At 46.5% G+C, this 16,538-nt stretch overlaps 1 protein-coding gene across 1 annotated transcript in view; it reads right to left on the bottom strand.

The window, feature by feature from the left end:
* fbln5 (fibulin 5) overlaps window positions 1–16,538 on the bottom strand; it is a 43,439-nt gene that overhangs the window by 2,825 nt on the left and 24,076 nt on the right. The window contains exons 9-10 of the mRNA XM_046309056.1: window positions 14,937–15,063; window positions 9,139–9,337 (exon numbers count right to left, since the gene is read on the bottom strand). Coding sequence (XP_046165012.1) covers window positions 9,139–9,337; window positions 14,937–15,063 — 326 coding nt within the window. The remainder of the gene's footprint in view (window positions 1–9,138; window positions 9,338–14,936; window positions 15,064–16,538) is intronic.

Below are 16,538 nucleotides of genomic sequence, written 5' to 3' on the forward strand. Positions count from 1 at the left end.
AGCCACACCCATCTCAACATCAACCTCACACCCATCTCAGCATCAAGCCACACCCATCTCAACATCAACCTCACACCCATCTCAGCATCAAGCCACACCCATCTCAACATCAACCACACACCCATCTCAGCATCAACCACACACCCATCTCAGTATCAACCACACACCCATCTCAGCATCAAGCCACACCCATCTCAACATCAACCACACACCCATCTCAGCATCAACCACACACCCATCTCAGTATCAAGCCACACCCATCTCAACATCAAGCCACACCCATCTCATTAGAGGTGGAGAGATAAGAGGCATTATGTCAATTTGTAAGTCGCTCTGGATAAGAGCGTCTGCTAAATGACTTAAATGTAAATGTAAATGTCAGACTCATTTGCAATTGACTGTTACAGCCCCACAGTAACAGTATGTGATGGTGAGTTGACTGTTACAGCCCCACAGTAACAGTATGTGATGGTGAGTTGACTGTTACAGCCCCACAGTAACAGTATGTGATGGTGAGTTGACTGTTACAGCCCCACAGTAACAGTATGTGATGGTGAGTTGACTGTTACAGCCCCACAGTAACAGTATGTGATGGTGAGTTGACTGTTACAGCCCCACAGTAACAGTATGTGATGGTGAGTTGACTGTTACAGCCCCACAGTAACAGTATGTGATGGTGAGTTGACTGTTACAGCCCCACAGTAACAGTCTGTGATGGTGAGTTGACTGTTACAGCCCCACAGTAACAGTATGTGATGGTGAGTTGACAGCCCCACAGTAACAGTTGTGATGGTGAGTTGACAGCCCCACAGTAACAGTATGTGATGGTGAGTTGACTGTTACAGCCCCACAGTAACAGTATGTGATGGTGAGTTGACTGAGTAACAGTATGTGATGGTGAGTTGACTGTTACTGTTACAGCCCCACAGTAACAGTCTGTGATGGTGAGTTGACTGTTACAGCCCCACAGTAACAGTCTGTGATGGTGAGTTGACTGTTACAGCCCCACAGTAACAGTCTGTGATGGTGAGTTGACTGTTACAGCCCCACAGTAACAGTATGTGATGGTGAGTTGACTGTTACAGCCCCACAGTAACTGTGATGGTGAGTTGACACAGCCCCACAGTAACAGTATGTGATGGTGAGTTGACTGTTACAGCCCCACAGTAACAGTATGTGATGGTGAGTTGACTGTTACAGCCCCACAGTAACAGTATGTGATGGTGAGTTGACTGTTACAGCCCCACAGTAACAGTATGTGATGGTGAGTTGACTGTTACAGCCCCACAGTAACAGTATGTGATGGTGAGTTGACTGTTACAGCCCCACAGTAACAGTATGTGATGGTGAGTTGACTGTTACAGCCCCACAGTAACAGTATGTGATGGTGAGTTGACTGTTACAGCCCCACAGTAACAGTATGTGATGGTGAGTTGACTGTTACAGCCCCACAGTAACAGTATGTGATGGTGAGTTGACTGTTACAGCCCCACAGTAACAGTCTGTGATGGTGACACAGCCCCACAGTAACAGTCTGTGATGGTGAGTTGACTGTTACAGCCCCACAGTAACAGTATGTGATGGTGAGTTGACTGTTACAGCCCCACAGTAACAGTATGTGATGGTGAGTTGACTGTTACAGCCCCACAGTAAGTCTGTGATGTGAGTTGACTGTGACAGTAACAGTATGTGATGGTGAGTTGACTGTTACAGCCCCACAGTAACAGTATGTGATGGTGAGTTGACTGTTACAGCCCCACAGTAACAGTATGTGATGGTGAGTTGACTGTTACAGCCCCACAGTAACAGTATGTGATGGTGAGTTGACTGTTACAGCCCCACAGTAACAGTATGTGATGGTGAGTTGACTGTTACAGCCCCACAGTAACAGTATGTGATGGTGAGTTGACTGTTACAGCCCCACAGTAACAGTATGTGATGGTGAGTTGACTGTTACAGCCCCACAGTAACAGTATGTGATGGTGAGTTGACTGTTACAGCCCCACAGTAACAGTATGTGATGGTGAGTTGAAAAGACAATCAGAAATACTGTTACAATGTTTTTCTATTGACAGTCAAAGCCCCAAATACAAAAGTTAACATTGGCTGTTAACTACATCAATCAAATCAAATGTATTTATAAAGCCCTTCTTACATCAGCTGATATGTCAAAGTGCTGTACAGAAACTCAGCCTAAAACAACCAAACAGCAAACAATGCAGGTGTAGAAGCATGGTGGCTAGGAAAAACTCCCTAGAAAGGCCAAAACCTAGGAAGAAACCTAGAGAGGAACCAGGCTATGAGGGGTGGCCAGTCCTCTTCTGGCTGTGCCGGGTGGAGATTATAACAAAACATGGCCAAGATGTTCAAATGTTCATAGATGACCAACAGGAGATTATAACAGAACATGGCCAAGATGTTCAAATGTTCATAGATGACCAACAGGAGATTATAACAGAACATGGCCAAGATGTTCAAATGTTCATAGATGACCAACAGGAGATTATAACAGAACATGGCCAAGATGTTCAAATGTTCATAGATGACCAACAGGAGATTATAACAGAACATGGCCAAGATGTTCAAATGTTCATAGATGACCAGCAGGGTCAAATAATAATAATCACAGTAGTTGTAGAGGGTGTAACAGGTCAATTGGCTTTTCATAGCCGATCATTCAGAGTATCTCTACCGCTCCTGCTGTCTCTAGAGAGTTGAGAACAGCATCATCGAGAATTTTCAGATATCAAAATGGGGTCATGGGCCAAAAACATTTGGTTTATGGTTTCAGATCTAATGCTGCCGAATCGTGAGCAAACAGAGAGTTCAGCACGATACACTTTACCATGGAGGGATTTTATCACACTTTGACTTTGCAGTACAGCACTACATACCAAAAACAGCCTGAGGAACCTTCTAGCATTATCAAGGAATATCCACTGAGTCAGCATCCCAAATTGCACCCGATTCCTACGTAGTGCCCTACAGTTAGCCGAGTGCCCTACGTAGTGCACTACAGTTGACCGAGTGCCCTACGTAGTGCCCTACAGTTGGCCGAGTGCCCTACGTAGTGCACTACAGTTGACCGAGTGCCCTACGTAGTGCACTACAGTTGACCGAGGCCCTACATTGTGCCCTACAGTTGACCGAGGCCCTACGTAGTGCCCTACAGTTGACCAAAGCCCTACATAGTGCACTACAGTTGACCAAGGCCCTACGTAGTGCACTACAGTTGACCGAGGCCCTACATAGTGCACTACAGTTGACCGAGGCCCTACATAGTGCCCTACAGTTGACCAAAGCCCTACATAGTGCACTACAGTTGACCAAGGCCCTACATAGTGCACTACAGTTGACCGAGGCCCTACGTAGTGCACTACAGTTGACCGAGGCCCTACGTAGTGCACCACAGTTGACCGAGGCCCTACGTAGTGCACCACAGTTGACCGAGGCCCTACGTAGTGCACTACAGTTGACTGAGGCCCTACGTAGTGCACTACAGTTGACATATATATATATATATATATATATATATATTTTTTTTTTTTCCTTTATTTAACTAGGCAAGTCAGTTAAGAACAAATTCTTATTTTCAATGTCGGCCTAGGAACAGTGGGTTAACTGTCTGTTCAGGGGCAGAACAACAGATTTGTACCTTGTCAGCTCAGGGATTTGAACTTGCAACCTTCCGGTTACTAGTCCAACACTCTAACCACTAGGCTACCCTACCGCCCACATAGTGCACTACGTAGTCTATGTGACACTGGGCAGCACCTAGTAGTGCTCCGCCCACTCTAAAACTACAGACTCTTATTGGCCCATCTGCCTGTCAACTATACCTAACACAGAAAGGCAGACCGAGCAACAGTGTTGCAGATTACTTTGTGTTCTGTTCTGTATATCCCGACCAAAAAAAAAGTCTGTATGTATCCTGCTGGTATCAGTTTAAAAAAGGCTGATAACATATGAAACAGATGGCATCATTCTAACGCAAACTACACTACAAACTACACTACAAACTACACTACAAACTACACTACACTCAAACTACACGCAAACTACACTACAAACTACACTACAAACTACACTACAAACTACACTACAAACTACACTACACTCAAACTACACGCAAACTACACTACAAACTACACTACACTCAAACTACACGCAAACTACAGTACAAACTACACGACAAACTACACTACAATACAAACTACACTACACGCAAACTACACGCAAACTACACTACACTCAAACTACACTACAAACTACACTACAAACTACACTACAAACTACACTACACTCAAACTACTGCAAACATAGTTACAACATTGTCTGTTTATTATTGTCCTCAGGCCTGATTTATATTAGTATTTATTATGGATCCCCATTAGTTCCTGTCAAGGCAGCAGCTACTCTTCCTGGGGTTTATTATGGATCCCCATTAGTTCCTGCCAAGGCAGCAGCTACTCTTCCTGGGGTTTATTATGGATCCCCATTAGTTCCTGCCAAGGCAGCAGCTACTCTTCCTGGGGTTTATTATGGATCCCCATTAGTTCCTGCCAAGGCAGCAGCTACTCTTCCTGGGGTTTATTATGGATCACCGTTAGTTCCTGTCAAGGCAGCAGCTACTCTTCCTGGGTTTTATTATGGATCCCCATTAGTTCCTGCCAAGGCAGCAGCTACACTTCCTGGGGTTTATTATGGATCACCGTTAGTTCCTGTCAAGGCAGCAGCTACTCTTCCTGGGTTTTATTATGGATCCCCATTAGTTCCTGTCAAGGCAGCAGCTACTCTTCCTGGGGTTTATTATGGATCCCCATTAGTACCTGTCAAAGCAGCAGCTACTCTTCCTGGGTTTTATTATGGATCCCCATTAGTTCCTGCCAAGGCAGCAGCTACTCTTCCTGGGGTTTATTATGGATCCCCATTAGTTCCTGCCAAGGCAGCAGCTACTCTTCCTGGGGTTTATTATGGATCCCCATTAGTTCCTGCCAAGGCAGCAGCTACTCTTCCTGGGGTTTATTATGGATCCCCATTAGTTCCTGCCAAGGCAGCAGCTACTCTTCCTGGGGTTTATTATGGATCCCCATTAGTTCCTGCCAAGGCAGCAGCTACTCTTCCTGGGGTTTATTATGGATCCCTATTAGTTCCTGCCAAGGCAGCAGCTACTCTTCCTGGGGTTTATTATGGATCCCCGTTAGTTCCTGTCAAGGCAGCAGCTACTCTTCCTGGGGTTTATTATGGATCCTCATTAGTTCCTGTCAAGGCAGCAGCTACTCTTCCTGGGGTTTATTATGGATCCCCATTAGTTCCTGCCAAAGCAGCAGCTACTCTTCCTGGGTTTTATTATGGATCACCGTTAGTTCCTGCCAAGGCAGCAGCTACTCTTCCTGGGGTTTATTATGGATCACCGTTAGTTCCTACCAAGGCAGCAGCTACTCTTCCTGGGGTTTATTATGGATCACCGTTAGTTCCTGTCAAGGCAGCAGCTACTCTTCCTGGGGTTTATTATGGATCACCGTTAGTTCCTGTCAAGGCAGCAGCTACTCTTCCTGGGGTTTATTATGGATCCACATTAGTTCCTGTCAAAGCAGCAGCTACTCTTCCTGGGTTTTATTATGGATCCCCATTAGTTCCTGCCAAGGCAGCAGCTACTCTTCCTGGGGTTTATTATGGATCCCCATTAGTTCCTGCCAAGGCAGCAGCTACTCTTCCTGGGGTTTATTATGGATCCCCATTAGTTCCTGCCAAGGCAGCAGCTACTCTTCCTGGGGTTTATTATGGATCCCTATTAGTTCCTGTCAAGGCAGCAGCTACTCTTCCTGGGGTTTATTATGGATCCCTATTAGTTCCTGTCAAGGCAGCAGCTACTCTTCCTGGGGTTTATTATGGATCACCGTTAGTTCCTGTCAAGGCAGCAGCTACTCTTCCTGGGGTTTATTATGGATCCCTATTAGTTCCTGTCAAGGCAGCAGCTACTCTTCCTGGGGTTTATTATGGATCCCCATTAGTTCCTGCCAAGGCAGCAGCTACTCTTCCTGGGGTTTATTATGGATCCCCATTAGTTCCTGTCAAGGCAGCAGCTACTCTTCCTGGGGTTTATTACGGATCCCCATTAGTTCCTGTCAAGGCAGCAGCTACTCTTCCTGGGGTTTATTATGGATCCCCATTAGTTCCTGCCAAGGCAGCAGCTTCTCTTCCTGGTGTCCAGCAAAATTAAGGCAGTTATGCCATTTTAAAAACATTATAGTACATGGCCCTCAGGTCACTACTCAATACCACCCTCATGTAGAACTCTCCCCTCTCCCTTACATAGAACTCTCCTACCTCCCTCACATAGAACTCTCCTCCCTCCCTCACATAGAACTCCCCTCCCTCCCTCCCTCCCATAGAACTCTCCTCCCTCCCTCACCCTCATGCAGAAATCTCCTCCCTCCCTCACCCTCATGCAGAACTCTCCTCCCTCTCTCACCCTCATGTAGAACTCTCCTCCCTCCCTCACCCTCACATAGAACTCTCCTCCCTCCCTCACCCTCACATAGAACTCTCCTCCCTCCCTCTCTCACCCTCATGTAGAACAGTCCTCCCTCCCTCACACTCATGTAGAACTCTCCTCCCTCCCTCCCTCACCCTCATGCAGAACTCTCCTCCCTCCCTCTCTCACCCTCATGCAGAACTCTCCTCCCTCCCTCTCTCACCCTCATGCAGAACTCTCCTCCCTCCCTCTCTCACCCTCATGTAGAACTCTCCTCCCTCCCTCTCTCACCCTCATGTAGAACTCTCCTCCCTCCCTCTCTCACCCTCATGTAGAACTCTCCTCCCTCCCTCTCTCACCCTCATGTAGAACTCTCCTCCCTCCCTCTCTCACCCTCATGCATAACTCTCCTCCCTCCCTCTCTCACCCTCATGTAGAACTCTCCTCCCTCCCTCACCCTCATGTAGAACGCTCCTCCCTCCCTACCTCACCCTCATGTAGAACTCTCCTCCCTCCCTCACCCTCATGTAGAACGCTCCTCCCTCCCTCCCTCCCTCACCCTCATGTAGAACTCTCCTCCCTCCCTCACCCTCATGTAGAACTCTCCTCCCTCCCTCACCCTCATGTAGAACTCTCCTCCCTCCCTCACCCTCATGTAGAACTCTCCTCCCTCCCTCACCCTCATGTAGAACTCTCCTCCCTCCTCACCCTCATGTAGAATCCTCTCCTCCCTCCCTCCTTCACCCTCATGTAGAACTCTCCTCCCTCCCTCCTTCCCTCACCCTCATGTAGAACTCTCCCTCCCTCCCTCCCTCCCTCCCTCCCTCACCCTCATGTAGAACTCTCCTCCCTCCCTCACCCTCATGTAGAACTCTCCTCCCTCCCTCCCTCCCTCCCTCACCCTCATGTAGAACTCTCCTCCCTCCCTCCCTCCCCCTCACCCTCATGTAGAACTCTCCTCCCTCCCTCCCTCCCTCACCCCATGTAGAACTCTCCTCCCTCCCTCCCTCACCCTCATGTATAACTCTCCTCCCTCCCTCACCCTCATGTAGAACTCTCCTCCCTCCCTCCCTCACCCTCATGTAGAACTCTCCTCCCTCCCTCACCCTCATGTAGAACTCTCCTCCCTCCCTCCCTCACCCTCATGTGGAACTCTCCTCCCTCCCTCCCTCACCCTCATGCAGAACTCTCCTCCCTCCCTCTCTCACCCTCATGCAGAACTCTCCTCCCTCCCTCCCTCACCCTCATGTAGAACTCTCCTCCCTCCCTCTCTCACCCTCATGCAGAACTCTCCTCCCTCCCTCACCCTCATGTAGAACTCTCCTCCCTCCCTCACCTTCATGTAGAACTCTCCTCCCTCCCTCATGTAGAACTCTCCTCCCTCCCTCCCTCACCCTCATGTGGAACTCTCCTCCCTCCCTCCCTCACCCTCATGCAGAACTCTCCTCCCTCCCTCTCTCACCCTCATGCAGAACTCTCCTCCCTCCCTCCCTCACCCTCATGTAGAACTCTCCTCCCTCCCTCTCTCACCCTCATGTGGAACTCTCCTCCCTCCCTCCCTCACCCTCATGCAGAACTCTCCTCCCTCCCTCTCTCACCCTCATGCAGAACTCTCCTCCCTCCCTCCCTCACCCTCATGTAGAACTCTCCTCCCTCCCTCTCTCACCCTCATGTAGAACTCTCCTCCCTCCCTCACCCTCATGTAGAACTCTCCTCCCTCCCTCACCTTCATGTAGAACTCTCCTCCCTCCCTCATGTAGAACTCTCCTCCCTCCCTCCCTCACCCTCATGTAGAACTCTCCTCCCTCCCTCACCTTCATGTAGAACTCTCCTCCCTCCCTCCCTCACCCTCATGTAGAACTCTCCTCCCTCCCTCACCCTCATGTAGAACTCTCCTCCCTCCCTCACCCTCATGTAGAACTCTCCTCCCTCCCTCACCCTCATGTAGAACTCTCCTCCCTCCCTCACCCTCATGTAGAACTCTCCTCCCTCCCTCACCCTCATGTAGAACTCTCCTCCCTCCCTCCCTCACCCTCATGTAGAACTCTCCTCCCTCCCTCCCTCACCCTCATGCAGAACTCTCCTCCCTCCCTCTCTCACCCTCATGCAGAACTCTCCTCCCTCCCTCCCTCACCCTCATGTAGAACTCTCCTCCCTCCCTCTCTCACCCTCATGTAGAACTCTCCTCCCTCCCTCACCCTCATGTAGAACTCTCCTCCCTCCCTCACCTTCATGTAGAACTCTCCTCCCTCCCTCATGTAGAACTCTCCTCCCTCCCTCCCTCACCCTCATGTAGAACTTTCCTCCCTCCCTCACCTTCATGTAGAACTCTCCTCCCTCCCTCCCTCACCCTCATGTAGAACTCTCCTCCCTCCCTCACCTTCATGTAGAACTCTCCTCCCTCCCTCACCCTCATGTAGAACTCTCCTCCCTCCCTCACCCTCATGTAAACTCTCCTCCCTCCCTCATCATGTAGAACTCTCCTCCCTCCCTCCCTCACCCTCATGTAGAACTCTCCTCCCTCCCTCCCTCACCCTCATGTAGAACTCTCCTCCCTCCCTCCCTCACCCTCATGTAGAACTCTCCTCCCTCCCTCCCTCATGTAGAACTCTCCTCCCTCCCTCCCTCACCCTCATGTAGAACTCTCCTCCCTCCCTCACCCTCATGTAGAACTCTCGTCCCTCGTTGCCCGGTCCTTTGATCTGGAAGATGTAGAAAGCTCCAGGGTATCTGGTAGTGGCCTGCATCTGGAAGATGTCTGCTGGGACGCTGCGGCCTGAGGACAGGTCCATGTGACGGTAAAGGATGGTGAAGGGCCTGTCTCTACAAGCTGGGTTCTCAGCACTACACATACACTGACTGGAGAGAGGGAGAGGAGGGAAGAAAACGTACTTTAAGCTTGGTTAATAATATAACAGTATAATAGGTACATTTATATATACACAACTAAAACATCCGAAGTATCACATCAACACATGATCACTAGCTAGGTTTCCGTCCAATTGGGGATCATCAAAAAAAATCTGCATAAAAATTTGCATTTTCCCACTAGAGATGTGTTTCCATCCAATTGGGGATCATCAAAAAAAATCTGCATAAAAATTTGCATTTTCCCACTAGAGATGTGTTTCCATCCAATTGGGGATCATCAAAAAAAATCTGCATAAAAATTTGCATTTTCCCACTAGAGATGTGTTTCCATCCAATTGGGGATCATCAAAAAAAATCTGCATAAAAATTTGCATTTTCCCACTAGAGATGTGTTTCCATCCAATTGGGGATCATCAAAAAAAATCTGCATAAAAATTTGCATTTTCCCACTAGAGATGTTATTCCATCCAATTGGGGATCATCAAAAAAATCTGCATAAAAATTTGCATTTTCCCACTAGAGATGTGTTACCATCCAATTGGGGATCATCAAAAAAAATCTGCATAAAAATTAGCATTTTCCCACTAGAGATATGTTTCCATCCAATTGGGGATCATTACAAAAAATCTGCATAAAAATTTGCATTTTCCCACAAGAGATATGTTTCCATCCAATTGGGGATCATCAAAAAAATCTGCAGAAAAATTTGCATTTTCCCACTAGAGATATGTTTCCATCCAATTGAATTGCAGCAGATAAAAGGACGTGATTGATGACACAGTATGCATAAAAATAACTTTTGTGGATAAATTCCCCCAAAAAGAAAAAGAGACTTAAATAAGTTTCCAGACACATTTTAAACTCTAAAAATGTGTAGATATGTGTATATATATCGAATGTGTATATACAGTGCCTTGCGAAAGTATTCGGCCCCCTTGAACTTTGCGACCTTTTGCCACATTTCAGGCTTCAAACATAAAGATATAAAACTGTATTTTTTTGTGAAGAATCAACAACAAGTGGGACACAATCATGAAGTGGAACGACATTTATTGGATATTTCAAACTTTTTTAACAAATCAAAAACGGAAAAATTTGGGTGTGCAAAATGATTCAGCCCCCTTAAGTTAATACTTTGTAGCGCCACCTTTTGCTGCGATTACAGCTGTAAGTCGCTTGGGGTATGTCTCTATCAGTTTTGCACATCGAGAGACTGACATTTTTTCCCATTCCTCCTTGCAAAACAGCTCGTGCTCAGTATTGTGGCAAAAGGTTGCAAAGTTCAAGGGGGCCGAATACTTTCACAAGGCACTGTATGTGTATATATCGAATGTGTCTACTCAGTTATTGGCCCCTGTGCTCTAGCCAACAGCTGGCAGATATAGTATCCTACATTATTATTACGAACAAAAAGAGCGAGATCCTTTTTATTTTTCAAACTGCAGCCGCGCTCGAGATCATCATGTCACTAAGATTACCTAGATTACTGACAAATTGCCATTAGCTTTAATAATATTTATAATCTAATGTTAGGTTATTATTTCCATATTTACGCATAAAGGCATTTCCCCCACCATCATTCATTTTGTCGACATTTGGAAAGTTCACCAACAAATTAGCTGTTTTCAAATAAGCCGGTCGTTACATTTTCGTGTTAACAAACTATAGTTTTGTCAAGTCGGTTAGGACATCTATTTTGTGCACGACACAAGTCATTTTTCCAACAATTGTTTACAGACAGATTATTTCACTTATAATTCACTGCATCATAATTCCAGTGGGTCAGAAGTTTACATACTAAGTTGACTGTGCCTTAAAACAGCTTGGAAAATTCCAGAAAATTATGTCATGGCTTTAGAAGCTTCTGATAGGCTAATTGACATCATTTGAGTCAATTGGAGGTGTACCTGTGGATGTATTTAAAGGCCTACCTTCAAACTCAGTGCCTTTTTGCTTGACATCATAGGAAAATCAAAAGAAATCAGCCAAGACCTCAGAAAAGAAATTGTAGACCTCCACAGGTCTGGTTCATCCTTGGGAGCAATTTTCAAACCCCTGAAGGTACCATGTTCATCTGTACAAACAATAGTACGCAAGTATAAACACCATGGGACCACACAGCCGTCAGGAAGGAGACGCATTCTGTCTCCTAGAGATGAACGTACTTTGGTGCGAAAAGTGCAAATCAATCCCAGAACAACAGCAAAGGACCTTGTGAAGATGCTGGAGGAAACAGGTACAAAAGTATCTATATCCACAGTAAAATGAGTCCTATATCAACACAACCTGAAATGCCGCTCAGCAAGGAAGAAGCCACTGCTCCAAAAACACCCTAAAAAAGCCAGACTACGGTTTGCAACTGCACATGGGGACAAAGATCATACTTTTTGGAGAAATGTCCTCTGGTCTCATGAAACAAAAATAGAACTGTTTGGACATAATGACCATCATTATGTTTGGAGGAAAAAGGGGGAGGTTTGCAAGCCGAAGAACACCATCCCAACCGTGAAGCACGGGGGTGGCAGCATCATGTTGTGGGGGTGCTTTGCTGCAGGAGGGACTGGTGCACTTCACAAAATAGATGGCACCATGAGGAGGAAAAGTATGTGGATATATTGAAGCAACATCTCAAGACATCAGTCAGGAAGTTAAAGCTTAGTTGCAAATGATTCTTCCAAATGGACAATGACCCCAAGCATACTTCCAAAGATGTGGCAAAATGCCTTAAGGACAACAAAGTCAAGGTATTGGAGTGGCCATCACAAAGCCCTGACCTTAATCCTATTGAAAATTTGTGGGCAGAATTGAAAAAGCGTGTGCGAACAAGGAGGCCTACAAACCTGACTCAGTTACACCAGCTCTGTCAGGAGGATTGGGCCAAAATTCACCCAACGTATTGTGGGAAGCTTGTGGAAGGCTACCCGAAACGTTTGACCCAAGATAAACAATTTAAAGGCAATGCTACCAAATACTAATTGAGTGTATGTAAACTTCTGACCCACTGGGAATGTGATGAAAGAAATAGAAGCTGAACTAAATCATTTTCTCTCCTATTGTTCTGACATTTCACATTCTTAAACTAAAGTGGTGATGCTAACTGACTTATGACAGGGAATTTTTACTGAGTAAATGTCAGGAATTTAATTTAAACTGAGTTTAAATGTATTTGGCTAAGGTGTATGTTAACTTCTGACATCAATTGTACGTGTAAGGGACACCCCTTCAAATTGGTAGATATTTCAGCCACACCCATTGCTGACAGGTGTATAAAGTCGAGCACACCACCATGCAATCTCCATAGACAAACAGTAGCAGTAGAATGGCCTTACTGAAGTGCCCACCGTGGTACTGTCATAGGACGCCACCTTTCTATCAAGACAGTGTGTCAAATTTCTGCCCTGCTAGAGCTGCCCCGGTCAACTGTAAGTGCTGTTATTGTGAAGTGGAAACGTCTAGGAGAAACAACGGCTCAGCTGTGAAGTGGTAGGCCACACAAGCTCACATAATGGGACCGTCGAGTGCTGAAGCACGTAAAAAAGTAATCTGTCCTCGGTTGCAACACTCACTACCGAGTTCCAAACTGCCTCTGGAAGCAACGTCAGCACAATAACTGTCTGTCAGGAGCTTCATGAAATGGGTTTCCATGGCCGAGCAGCCGCACACAAACCTAAGATCACCACGAGCAATGCCAAGCGTTGGAGTGGTGTAAAGCTCGCCGCCAATGGACTCTGGAGCAATGGAAAAGTGTGATGTGGAAGAACTTGACTGGCCTGCCCAGAGCCCTGACCTCAACCCCATCAAACACCTTTGGGATTAATTGAAACGCCGACTGCGAGCCAGAACTCGTCTCCCAACATCAGTGCCCGACATCACTAATGCTCTTGTGGCTGAATGGAAGCAAGTCCGTCGCAGCAATGTTCCAACATCTAGTGGAAAGCCTTCCCAGAAGAGTGGAGGCTGTTATAGCAGCAATGTTCCAACATCTGGTGGAAAGCCTTCCCAGAAGAGTGGAGGCTGTTATAGTAGCAATGTTCCAACATCTGGTGGAAAGCCTTCCCAGAAGAGTGGAGGCTGTTATAGCAGCAATGTTCCAACATCTGGTGGAAAGCCTTCCCAGAAGAGTGGAGGCTGTTATAGCAGCAATGTTCCAACATCTGGTGGAAAGCCTTCCCAGAAGAGTGGAGGCTGTTATAGCAGCAATGTTCCAACATCTAGTGGAAAGCCTTCCCAGAAGAGTGGAGGCTGTTATAGCAGCAATGTTCCAACATCTAATGGAAAGCCTTCCCAGAAGAGTGGAGGCTGTTATAGCAGCAATGTTCCAACATCTAGTGGAAAGCCTTCCCAGAAGAGTGGAGGCTGTTATAGCAGCAATGTTCCAACATCTAGTGGAAAGCCTTCCCAGAAGAGTAGAGGCTGTTATAACAGCAATGTTCCAACATCTGGTGGAAAGCCTTCCCAGAAGAGTGGAGGCTGTTATAGTAGCAATGTTCCAACATCTGGTGGAAAGCCTTCCCAGAAGAGTGGAGGCTGTTATAGCAGCAATGTTCCAACATCTGGTGGAAAGCCTTCCCAGAAGAGTGGAGGCTGTTATAGCAGCAATGTTCCAACATCTGGTGGAAAACCTTCCCAGAAGAGTGGAGGCTGTTATAGCAGCAATGTTCCAACATCTGGTGGAAAGCCTTCCCAGAAGAGTGGAGGCTGTTATAGCAGCAATGTTCCAACATCTGGTGGAAAGCCTTCCCAGAAGAGTGGAGGCTGTTATAGCAGCAATGTTCCAACATCTGGTGGAAAGCCTTCCCAGAAGAGTGGAGGCTGTTATAGCAGCAAAGGGGGGAACCAACTCCAGATTAACACCAATGATTTTGGAATGAGATGTTTGATGAGCAGGTGTCCACGTACTTTTGGTCAAGTAGTGTATTGCTTTTAAAAAACCTTCTGATGTCATAAAGGAATTCCTTTTAAATTATTTAAATTATTCTTAAAGTTCTAAGCGTTAAAATAGCAATAGTTAGTTATAATGAGAGACATTGACTAGGCATTAATATGACTACAGTCCTGAGAGAGAGAGAGAGAGAGAGAGAGGAGAGAGAGAGAGAGAATAAAAAAGGAGAGAGAGAGAGAGAGAGAGAGAGAGAGAGAGAGAGAGAGAGAGAGAGAGAGAGAGAGAGAGAGAGAGAGAGAGAGAGAGAGAGAGAGAGAGAGAGAGAGAGAGAGAGAGAGAGAGAGAGAGAGAGAGAGAGAGAGAGAGAGAGAGAGAGAGAGAGAGAGAGAGAGAGAGAGAGAGAGAGAGAGAGAGAGAGAGAGAGAGAGAGAGAGAGAGAGAGAGAGAGAGAGAGAGAGAGAGAGAGAGAGAGAGGAGAGAGAGAGAGAGAGAGAGAGAGAGAGAGAGAGAGAGAGAGAGAGAGAGAGAGAGAGAGAGAGAGAAAGGAGAGAGAGAGAGAGAGAGAAATGAGAGAGAGAAAGAGAGAGAGAGAGAAAGGAGAGAGAGAGAGAGAAAGGAGAGAGAGAGAAAGGAGAGAGAGAGAAAGGAGAGAGAGAGAGAGAGAGAAAGGAGAGAGAGGAGAGAGAGAATATTGAGAGTACTTACTTGTCATTGAGTTCAACGTACGGTGGATCACATTTTAGCAGATCCAAGCATGTATAGCCTCCCTGGAAATTGAAACATACTTGTGCTGTTGTACACGTGTTGTTACCAGTCTCACATTCATTGATATCTTCAAAAATATAAAACACACAACAATTAATGACAGTTAGACAACATCATCATCCATCACAACAAATTTGAAATATTATTATTACACAATGAAAACAAAACAAGCAATAGGTAGGTATACTATACTAAAGGACTAAACCCTGTACCTGGAGAGATACCTACTGTAGGTTTACATTTATCTAGTCCAGGGCTCTCCAACCCTGTACCTGGAGAGATACCTACTGTATGTTTACATCTATCTAGTCCAGGGCTCTCCAACCCTGTTCCTGGAGAGATACCTACTGTATGTTTACATCTATCTAGTCCAGGGGTCTCCAACCCTGTACCTGGAGAGATACCTACTGTAGGTTTACATTTATCTAGTCCAGGGTTCTCCAACCCTGTACCTGGAGAGATACCTACTGTAGGTTTACATTTATCTAGTCCAGGGTTCTCCAACCCTGTACCTGGAGAGATACCTACTGTAGGTTTACATTTATCTAGTCCAGGGCTCTCCAACCCTGTACCTGGAGAGATACCTACTGTATGTTGACATCTATCTAGTCCAGGGCTCTCCAACCCTGTACCTGGAGAGATACCTACTGTATGTTGACATCTATCTAGTCCAGGGGTCTCCAACCCTGTACCTGGAGAGATACCTACTGTATGTTTACATCTATCTAGTCCAGGGCTCTCCAACCCTGTTCCTGGAGAGATACCCTCCTGTAGGTTTACATCTATCTAGTCCAGTTCTCTCCGACCCCTTTTCCTGGAGAGACCCACCTGTAGGTTGACATCTATCTAGTCCAGGGGTCTCCAACCCTGTACCTGGAGAGATACCTACTGTATGTTTACATCTATCTAGTCCAGGGGTCTCCAACCCTGTACCTGGAGAGATACCTACTGTAGGTTTACATTTATCTAGTCCAGGGTTCTCCAACCCTGTTCCTGGAGAGATACCTACTGTAGGTTGACATCTATCTAGTCCAGTGCTCTCCAACCCTGTTCCTGGAGAGATACCTACTGTATGTTTACATCTATCTAGTCCAGGGGTCTCCAACCCTGTTTCTGGAGAGATACCTACTGTAGGTTTACATCTATCTAGTCCAGGGGTCTCCAACCCTGTTTCTGGAGAGATACCTACTGTATGTTTACATCTATCTAGTCCAGGGGTCTCCAACCCTGTTTCTGGAGAGATACCTACTGTATGTTTACATCTATCTAGTCCAGGGCTCTCCGACCCTGTTCCTGGAGAGATACCTACTGTAGGTTTACATCTATCTAGTCCAGGGCTCTCCGACCCTGTTCCTGGAGAGATACCTACTGTAGGTTTACATCTATCTAGTCCAGGGCTCTCCGACCCTGTTCCTGGAGAGATACCTACTGTATGTGTACATCTATCTATTCCTATCTAGAAAGGTTATGGTAAAGTTGGTCCTGGGGTGAATCTAAAAAGTATTCTCATCACCTTCCCAAAATGCCAGAGGTAAACGAGGA

Source organism: Oncorhynchus gorbuscha, linkage group LG17 (assembly GCF_021184085.1).
Source record: "Oncorhynchus gorbuscha isolate QuinsamMale2020 ecotype Even-year linkage group LG17, OgorEven_v1.0, whole genome shotgun sequence".
NCBI lineage: Eukaryota > Metazoa > Chordata > Actinopteri > Salmoniformes > Salmonidae > Oncorhynchus > Oncorhynchus gorbuscha.